We start from the raw sequence: 10,660 nt of genomic DNA, 5'->3' as shown, positions 1-10,660 counted from the left end.
TTTCTTGCGTGTGGCGTTGAGAGGTCTGTACATGTCCCGAAGCCAAAGTGGCCGCCTTCTCCAGAAAAAGCCCTCCTAGAAAACAGAAAGGACGGTGTTCATTCTGCGTTTCCCCTGCTCTCTCCAGCCACGGGACTTGACCCTGCTCAGATTTACCTGACTTTCACCTTCCGTTGAGCACCTCTTCCGCAGCAGAGATCGAAAGAAGCCCCTTGGAGGAAACACACACACGCCATTAGCGATTCATGCCATGTTCCATGCCTCTCACAATGTGCATCTCTGGTCTTACTAGGGCACCTCCGTGCATAATCACAGGAAGCAAAATCACCACAGACCTGGCATCTTGAAAATAATCCCATGCATGCTGGGCTTCCAGAATTTTCCCACTTCTGTCCCTAATGGCCCTGCAATGTCTCTGGAGAGATCTCTGTATGTGGCTCGGCATGGAGCATAGGCAGGATTTTCATCCCGCTCACCTGGGCCCTTGTGTGCAGTGAACACACTGTGCAACGGCACAGCAGAAGCACCTTACTCTCTCCAGAAGCATTTTACATCGGTCCCCTACGTACTTAGTTTCCATAGGCATCATTTGCTGGGGAGGGGGAAGGAGAGGTGCTGCGATTTTCCTAAATACTGTATCCTACAAGTTGAATCGCACCAAGAAAATGCCTGAGTCCAACCAGCAAAGGTATCTAGCTCACTGACTTTCACACCGCAGGCTGTCACTGATGAGTGAGTGAGTCGTGAAATCAGCTTAATGGTCACAACCAGTGCTAAAACACAAAATATTCTTTTTGAATACAAACAACATAGAAAAAAATCAGAGTGTATAGTAAGTTTGTCTTAGAAACTGCCTATGTCTCTACGGTATGCGTGTACTGAGTCGTGACATCAAATGTAGCTCGCAGCCCAAGAACAGTGTAATCGGAGGAGGAGAGCCCAGCTTGGAAAGGAGCCATCCTCTGACACGCACTAGCAATATGACCACGGGGCAATTTACCTTCCCTTTCTTCTTCTCCATTTCCTTATTATAAAAGGAAGAGACCAACTATTATCTAAGGCCTCTACCAGTTACAATTCTATGGAGTCATAGGGGCTCGAAAACCAGGAGGAGGATGATGGAAGTTTTCCTGTCACTTTACAGGAAGGAGTCATATATTCTGCCTTCCATCAGCCTTGAAGACCAGCTGTCTTAGTCCAAGACTTTGTGGCCCTCCCTATCCTTTCCCCAGAGCCTCCGAGAAGGCCTCCGGCCAGGCGTGATGCTCACTACCAGCAGGAACAGTATTCTTTCTGCCTTTGGTTGTTTCCTGGGCGTAAAACAAGGGGATTGAAATAGAGAGGAGTTCTAAAATCTAGTTCTAAAATTCTACTTTAACAATTGCCAGACTAATATTTACCTTGAGCTTCCTTCTTTACCTTCCTCTGATGCTGTTCTATGAGAATAAATCTGTTTTGGAAGAAAACATGATCACAGTTACCCATCTCGATGACCACTGCCTCCAAATCTTTATTCATTCCTTTGTATTTTAAGTCTTATTTGGCCAGTGAGATAACTTTTTGGAGGACAGGAATTCGGTTTAATAGTCTTCTGACTCTTCCACAGTACCTAACTAGGGATCTTGTGTGCAGCGGGCAATATATTTTATTGACGGTTTTAGATGACATTCAACAGATAATTCCTAGTAAAAATTCTTAGAAGTAGAAAATGAAAGTGTCTACCAGAAACCTAAACAGGAGCATTGTTCTAAAGTTAAGGACAAGAGTAGGATGCCTATTATTCCTGCTACTCTTCATCATTGTTGAGGAGGTCCTAATCAATGCAATAGGAAAAATGAAGTATTGGAAAGGAAGAAACAAAACATATTTGCATATGAAATTATGGACAACCTAAAAGGCCCAAGAGAATCACCTAACTTCTCATTACTGAAGTATGAGAAGTCAATAAGATGGCTAGATACAAAATCAAGAACTCAACATGCAAACCACAATAGCTTTCCTACATTCCACAAATAACTAATAACAAGTGGAAGAATGAGCCCATTTACAATATCAGTAAAAGGCATAAAGTACCCAGGAATAAACTTATAGCAGAGAATGCGTAAGACCTATGAGATGAAAATATTAAAACTCTTCTAAAGGACATAAAGAAGAAATGAATACATGATGTGAGATACCATGTTCCTAGAGTATTGCAAAGATGTCAATTCTCCTCAAATTAACCTACAAATTCAAAGCAATCCCATTCAAGTCCCAGGATAGTTTGTTTGTTTTTTTTTAACAAAAACTGGCCAGCTGACCGTTGGTGGCGAAATGGATGACAAGATCAAAGAGCAGGAGCTTACCTTACGAGACATCAAAATACATTATTATAAAGCAACTGGAATTAAGTACATAGTGTGATACTGGTACAGGGAAAGAAAACTGGATTGATAGAGTCCAGATAAAAAGAGCATTTTAGATGAGTGAAGAAAGAATGAACCATTCAATAAAAGATTTTAAAGTAACTGGATCTTTATGTAGGGGGAAAAAAGTTAGATCCCTTACCTCAACCATACCAAAAAACAAAACAGATTCTATACATATTAAAAAATATAAATAACAACAAATGTTATAAGAGTATAGAAGAAAACAGTATAGAGGCAACAAAGCCCTTATTAACAAGACCCACATCCCAGAAGGCATGAGGACAGGACTGGCAGATATGGTCCTTGCCCATCATTCTTCATAGTCCTGCCCCCTTCACCCCTGGGTTGTTGGTCTTCCTGTTGATTTATAAAACTCTCTTCATAGTAAATAAATTAATCCTTTCAGTAGCTTTCATTACATTTCAATGTTTCAAATATTTGCCAGTGATTTCATCTTTAAGGAGACAGAACAGTACAACAGGAGCACAGGCTCTGCAGTCGGGCAAAACGGGCTTCTGCTTTGGGTTTTGCCACTGGGGCCTTAAGCTGATTCCTCTTTTAGGTATCAAAGAGGGATGGTAATATCATCCTCACAGGACTGTGGAGATTAAATCGGATATGGAAAATTCTTCTTCCTATGCCTGGCATGAATCAGTGCTAAGTTTGCTAATGGAGTCACAGACAAGATGATCAAATCTATCAAAGGTTTCTTTTTCTTTTTTTTTTTTTTAAGATTGTATTTATTTATTTGACAGAGAGAGAGACAGCCAGCGAGAGAGGGAACACAAGCAGGGGGAGTGGGAGAGGAAGAAGCAGGCTCCCAGCAGAGGAGCCCGATGTGGGACTCGATCCCAGGACTCTGGGATCACGCCCTGAGCTGAAGGCAGACGCTTAACGACTGAGCCACCCAGGCATCCCTATCAAAGGTTTCTGCCTGTGGTGTCAGGTCAGAAAGCTCTTTCCCATCACAAGATGATAAAAATATTGCTTCTGTTTTCTTCTAATAGTTTTATGGGTTCTTTTTTTTTTTTTTTTACATTTACTGAAATGTTTGTTTTAAGGTGAGAAATGGGGATCTGCTGCTATTTTCCTCCCAAATAATGAAGCAGTTGTCCTATTACCATTTATTTATTTTCCTCCACTGATTTGGATACTAAAAGGTAACATTTCAGAAGTCCTAGTAACACATGGGTCTGTCTATTGCTGGACTCTGTATGCTACTTCAACTAAATATTAGGCTGCCTTATTCCTCGTTGAGAAGTTGACATAATGCGTCATCTCTCTTCCTTTGAACACCATTTTGTCTACTACAGGAAAAACACTGCATGGTCTCTGTCCTCAAAAAGCTTATCATTGAAGTAGGGAGAGGAAATAACGAAACCACATAAATACAAACACGAGGCTAAACAACATAGAAATTAAAAACAACAATAGCAATTTATAGAACTTCCCTAAAAGCCAAAGGCCACATGCCACTTGGAGATGCAGAGGGTACTATCTAGATAATGGCCAATTATTTATCTTCCCAGAGACCTTGTTAAGCTGACCCCACACCAGTTCCTAGCCTCCTGGGCTCAGAAATCAGAGCCTCTGTCCTCATCAAAAGCGAACTCACTTCTTCAGAGGCAATCTCATTTTATCAATGCCCAAGGATTGATCAAAATCAGAATGCCAGGTTACGACTTGACAAAGAGAAATCTGTTCCACAGATAGGGCATCTGTGTCTACGTGATTGGGAACTACCTCCTGCGGACACAGGGCTCTGTGGCAACTACCTCCTGCGGACACAGGGCTCTGTGGCACGCTGAAGCACAACTGGAAGGGTACTTGGTGAGAAGAGAATTAGAAGAAAAGTAACCAGCTGAATCCAGTGTTTGATGGAAATGACTGAAGTAGCCAGATCCATCCATCTCCCCCACAGGCACAGCCTCACTGGTGGGCCTGGCTCTCATTTGCTGCCTGAGGTGCCGTCCCTACTCTTGGGCAAGACTAGGATGGGCACTGCCCATGGTGGTCTCCTCCTCACCATTTCTACGTTTTTACCAACTACTGACCAACTTCCCAAAGACAGACATGTTTCCTTTTAGCAGTTAATGTATCTAGTCAGGTTTTACTCAAGTCTGATAAACCAGGAAGCCACTTGAGCCTTACATATCTCTGCTCTGCTCCATGTGTTGACCTTGGTGTTTCTCTCCTGGGGAGCTGCCTTTTAAAAAATTGTTTACCCCATTTTTGTTATCAGGGGAGGGGAATGCATCACTGTGGACCCTAAGAAATGGTGACAAATCTCACAGAAGGACTAGGACCAGGGGCACTGGAGTATTCAGGGAAGTCTTTATAGAGAAAGATGAACTTGAGTTTAGCTTTTGAGAGATTCATGGTACTTCCATAGACAGAACAAATTAAGGGAATTTCAGGTGGGCAAAGTCACCGACAAAAACAGGAATGGGCATGGGGCGACTAGGGCATGGTGAAGGGCTGTTTTGGCTGGAATGGAGGCCTGCCACGACAGTAGAAAAGGTAAACAAGGTAAATTAAGTTGGATTGGTAGGATAGAGTCAAGACTGTCAACTTGTTAAATCATTCTTTTAAAAAATGTTAGCGCCTGCCTGTTGGGAAAAATAAGAATTCATTACAGGATTGAAGAAAAGGTAAACAGGCAAGCTCCAGGAACAGGCGAATATAAATACGACACGCTCTGGAGGAGCCTGATGCAGGAGTTTAGCCGCAGCATTTCAACCGAACCTATTCACACAACACCTTACACCGTGGAGGAGAAAGCTGCTAGGTAAATCTAACTAAGCCAGATGGTGACACTTTTATCTGTAAGCCATGTCCTTTCTTCCAGGATGACTGATAGCTCCAGGAGGGTGGGGACTTTATCTCTCTCATCATTTCAGCCAAGGAAAGAAGTCATGGTAGTCTGAGAGTGACTGGTGAGTACAGCTAATCAACATAATTTTGAGTTGAAGAAATGTTACTATCATGTCATCTCTGGCCTTCTTAAACTTAATGTCTCAGAACAGTCTAATGGCTTGTTGCCTTGGTTACCATCCACAGATCTCCTGGCAGTGGGGTTCCTTTAAAATTCCCCGGAATATACTTTGCAATGAAAGAACAAAGCATATCTCAGTCCTCCAGACTGAAGAGGAATATCAAGTAGTAGTAGGTGGGAAAGTGGCTTTGATTTTCAGTTTGTGGGTTCCGAATCTATTATAAAGATAGAAGATACTCTGGAAATCTGAATTAATGGTTGTCCTTACCTCAATGAGACAGAAAACTATAATCAAAATCATCACTACTACAGTCACAGATATTGCCAAGATGAGTTTGTTGTTATAGCCATAACCTGGAACTTCTTTTGTGAGCTAAAAAAAATAAAGAACATTTTTTTTTTTAGAAAACAAAGAGACGGGATGAAAGCTAACTATTCTTCAGCTACTCTAAAACCCCATTCTTTCAGATGAGTGGCTTACAAGTTCTTAAGGAACACACCAAATCTAATGTGTTATGTAATCTTATCATCAGCATTTTCTTCAAAAATGTATTTATCTTGTATGTTAGTGCCTCTTCTCGTCTACCCTGGGGATAATGGCACTATTCTCTAAATGAGCAAAAGGGGCATGTCACTATCTCGGCCAATGTCACCTGGCCAAGACAAGACCCAGACTAGCAGTCCCCTGGTCTTCGTCCTTGGGTGCTTTCATGGCATGTCCTAAACTGACTCAAAGTCCAGATCCCATGTTTTAGGAGTTTTCCTCACCTCACTGGACTCGTGCCCTCTCTGTTCACTCTGGACTTCTGTGCTTTCATTGATATAGTTCTCAGTCTTCCATTGGTCCGTATCCCACTCTGCCTTGGACACCTTTACTTCTTGCTGCTCACTGAGCAGCTTCATCAGGAGGCCTGTTCTGGAGATGAGCTTGGCACAGGCCAGCTGCACGTGGGTTTCGGAGCAGTCCATTTTCAAAGTCCGGATAACATGAGAAATGAGCCTTCTCACATCGTTGTTTGGGATGAGGGACCGTAGCTGCTGGTTTAGCTGAATTTCAAATAGGTCACCTGGGGCTGAGAGCTTCTCGATGGTGAAGCCTGTGGGCTTTGGGGGCAGTTCAGTGCCCACATTGTGGTATTCCCATTGTGTTTCATTGGTTTGTTTAACAGTTGGCATAAAGTTGTCTGCGGTGGCCACAGAATGTGCACTGGAAAGATTCTTATTGTTCCTGAATTCAGGGAGGGCTTGTTCTGGCACAGTCGTGTTTCCTGTAGAAATAGGTTCTTCAAAAACATTCTGTGTAGTAGTGTTTTCTACAGTAGTGTTTTCTCTAAAAGGTTCTGAAAGAGTAAATAATTCTGGAAAAGGATTTTCCTGAGAACCCAGTTCTCCTGAAGATGAAAAATCCTCCCGTGAAGGGGAATTTATGAGGCTCCTGACTGCAGAGAACGGAGGCCTCTTTGCAAGCATCAGTCTATTACTGACAGGACTTTCCTTTCTGAATTTTCGATTCAGTTTGGCCTTGGGTGCTCTGTGGACCACACGCGAGCGAGTTTTATTAAAGAGGTACTTTTTTCTGGAATGTGAGACTGGTTTGGAAGCCTGCATATTCCTAACTCTAGCATTTGCGTCCTCTAAAACAAAAATGGTATAGGTTAAGTCTTTTGATTTGTTTTTCACCTCAGGTAGGGATTTTGGAGCGGTGGAGGCAGAGGACCTGCCTAGCAAGTATTGTTTCAGGAAAGAAGAGACTGCTGCCTTGTGCTCCTCTATGAATGAAGGCTCCGTATTGAAGGAGTCTCCCACTAATTTCCTGGGCCTCTGCGCCATGTGAAGCTGCTCCAGCTCCCTTGGGGATGGTCTCCTGAGCCTTGTTTCTTTGGCCATGTTCTCCACAAACGGCTGGGCATTCTGTTTCCCCTTGTTTCTCTTATTGCCCATTTCTTTGAAGTGCCTTTTCCGTAGGCCCTTCGGGCCCTTGATGACCTTTTACACTCTCAGCCTTGGCGAGATTCTTTTCCTGTGCTTGGGCAGTTTCCAATTTCTTTGGAAAGATTTGACGTTTAAATTTGGGACCGAAAAGGCTGGAATGTATAAGCATGGCCATTTTTTCTTTCTTTTTCACCTCATCAATTTTTTCTTGAATTTCTGCATCTAACAAATTTTCCAGAAAATAGAGTTTCCTCAGTTTATTTTTGTAAGTTGAATTGTTGGGTACAGGTTTAAGAGAAGGGTTCCCTGTGTTGTTTGCCAAGGGACCCACGGGCTTTTCTCCATCTTGCACATTTGAAAAGAGAAGTTTAATGAATGGTAATAATGTTGATTCTACATCTTCTAGATTTCCCTCTGAGAAATAAGGCAATATGTAATTCAGCGCACTAATAACATCACTTTCATCATTAAAGTCTAGCTGCTCATTCATAAAGGCTAAACTGACGCCATTTTTGTCTGAGGATGCCTTCTCCGGCTCAATGGTCAGCTCAGTACTGGTGCTCTTCTTCCGGGTTTTCAATACCTTCATGAATGATCCTTCCGCATTCCTTATAGATACTTCTTCATCTGTCAACAAAGAAGAGACTAGTTTTGATAATGAAAGACTGATAGTACAGCTTTTTCTCAGTCCACAGCCATACATCCCAGCCAAATAAATTAAGAATCAGCAAATATTTGAGCACCATTTAGGAAGGAGACAAACTCAAACTTGAATCTATGATTGGCAACAACAAAAGGAGAAAAGGGTATTTTTTGAAAAAGCGGCTATTTACTCAGAACTTTCCATAGTGTGAATAACTGTATTTGGGATTATTTCATGGGTCCCCAAGGCCCAGCTGTCCAGTACTTAAAAAAAGTCAAGGTTCTGGAAGACACTCAGCTAAACTGTGTGCAGATCTACTGTGACTCCTGGCATTCATATACCCCATCCTGTCCTGCTCCAGATGCGGAGGGAGTGTGAGGCTTCCTCCTTCCACTTTTCAGCATGCTTGTGTTCTTGCGGCCATCACAGATGTCCATGACAACACCCACTGTTTAGCAGGTCCTCATCTGGACGTGTCCTCTCTACCTACCCACCAATTCCTTTGCTTGGGCCCTGCTCCCATATATTGCAGCTCACCTAACATAAGCTCTAAACAGGAAAAAAAAAAAAAACCCACTATGTCCACCCTGGCTCTTTGCTTAAATGTGGGCAGGGATCTGGGGTGTAGGTTAAGAGATTTCCCAGGTATGAGAGATATGCCAATGTAGAATGTTCAGTAAATCAGTGGATGATACTTGAGGTTTTAAAATGCAGAAGGGATGAAGAAATTTTTGTCAGATGCCTACTTCACTTTCATTTCCTCTCATCTCTGATATTTCTAGCTTTACTTAGGGAACCATCCAGAGCTTCCAACTACCTGAAGGTCAAGTGTTCCGCTTGTGTACATTGCACAACATTGTGCAGCTGGGTTTCTTTTCCAGAAGAATTAGAAGTATTTTTAGTGGTGGTGGTGAGGGTCAGAGGAGGAGATAATAAGGGTCATGAGAAAGGAGGAGCAACAGGCCTTGCAGAGAGCCCAAAACGAGGCATGTGAGTGCTGGGCTATAGCACTTAACACCTCTGGATCACAGTTTTCCTCACCTTTAAAAGAAGATTAAACGTGCCTATTCTGCCCACCTCTAAGGGAGAAGGGAGTAATATAATTGGTAAAAAATTGTTTTGAAAAATAAGCAATACTGTATTTACAGAAGTAGCAAAGCGTTATTTCTGACATACCCTAGATCACTAATAGGGACCCATATTCCAGCTATCCGGGTGCAAAAGCACATTTTGGAAGTCATCAAGTGGTGCCAATAAAACATAGTATACAGAAAAGTACTTAAAAGCACCTGAGTGTTTTAGGACAGAAAAGCTTAGGATTCAGAAAAAGTTCAGAGTTGGACAGTCCAAGAAGAGAAGAGCCCCCTCTATCCATTAGAAGGTAGTAGCTTCTGGTTAGGGAACAGAAACTCTCAGGCTCTGAATAAAACTTTTTTATAAATCAGCATCACTTTTACTCTTATAATATAACTTGTAAAAATAAATGAAATAAACAAAAATACATCTCCACCTGTCCTATAAGACAAAGGGCACCTGAGATCTAAAGCATATAAAATCAGTTTACAAACTGTGATGCACTATATGAACAAGTTTTCATTTGGGGGTGATTAATTTAATAATGTAACTGAGAATCTGACATTTAACAAAGGAGTAGTTCTTAGAAATTTAGGGTGGCTCAAGCATACGACTCTTGGTTTTGGCTCAGGTCACGATCTCAGGGTCATGGGATCAAGCTTCCGCACTGAGGTCCACACTCAGTGGGGGGGTCTGCTTGAGATTCTCTCCCTCTGCCCCTCCCTTGACATGCTCTCTCTCTCTCAAATAAATAAATCTTTTTTAAATAAAAAGAGATTCGGGAATTTGACTCTGAATGAATAAAAATAATGCAATGACATCTTAGTTAAAAATTGTATCATTGTTGATTAAAAATTTAAAAATAAATAAAATAAAAGTTTAAAAATTTATCATGAGGCAATTCAGACTCACCACAACGTGTGGCATTTGTCAGACATTCACTCTCACAATGCAGCTTGACTGTCTTGCAGACAACCTCAATATTATTTTTGAATTGGCAGAGACAGCAGGCCATACGGCTAGGTAAAATCCTATAAATGTAAACACAGAGAATTAAATTAGTGATAAAGGAGTTACTTGAGTAGGTAGAAGAGGCAGGCCAAGGGCATCACAGCGCTGTGCAAAAAGGAATTCTCGAGGCATATGGCCTGGATGGTTGGGCAGGGAACAGTTGGCCAATTGCTGCTCTTGAACATTGTAAATAAATAGATAGAAGGACAGAGGTGCCCAACAGAAAGGTAAGGATGGTAGGGGTTATGGTATGCCTAGAATAAGACGGAGATGAGAACTGGTAAATTACATATTTGATAAAGGACTTGTTTCCAGAATATATAAAGAACCCTCAAAATTCAATAATATTAAAGCCGAAAGACAAATAAGCATATGAAAAGATATTTGACATCATTAATCATAAAGGAAATGTAAATAAAAGCCATACTGAGATACCACTACACACCTATTAAACTATCTAAAATTAAAAAAACACTTACTATAGCAGGTATTAGCAAAAATGTGAAGAAAATGGAACCCTCATACACTGCTGGTGGGACTGTAAAATGGTACAACCACTGTGGAAAATAGTTTTTTAAAAACTTAAACTTACACTTA

The 10,660-nt window shown here is 41.6% G+C and overlaps 1 protein-coding gene across 1 annotated transcript in view; it reads right to left on the bottom strand.

Annotated features, from left to right (window-relative positions):
• LOC103665885 (leucine-rich repeat-containing protein 37A2) overlaps window positions 1–10,660 on the bottom strand; it is a 39,156-nt gene continuing 28,496 nt past the window's right edge. Inside the window, 6 exon segments of the mRNA XM_040640456.1 lie at window positions 1–75; window positions 157–211; window positions 5,672–5,776; window positions 6,172–7,428; window positions 7,688–7,962; window positions 9,965–10,083. Of these exon segments, the coding sequence (XP_040496390.1) occupies window positions 164–211; window positions 5,672–5,776; window positions 6,172–7,428; window positions 7,688–7,962; window positions 9,965–10,083 (1,804 nt within the window). The 3' untranslated portion in view covers window positions 1–75; window positions 157–163.

This window comes from Ursus maritimus, unplaced genomic scaffold, assembly GCF_017311325.1.
Source record: "Ursus maritimus isolate PB19 unplaced genomic scaffold, ASM1731132v1 scaffold_24, whole genome shotgun sequence".
Classification (NCBI taxonomy): domain Eukaryota; kingdom Metazoa; phylum Chordata; class Mammalia; order Carnivora; family Ursidae; genus Ursus; species Ursus maritimus.
Note: the sequence above shows the minus strand (reverse complement) of the source record. Positions and strands in the feature narration are given on the sequence as shown.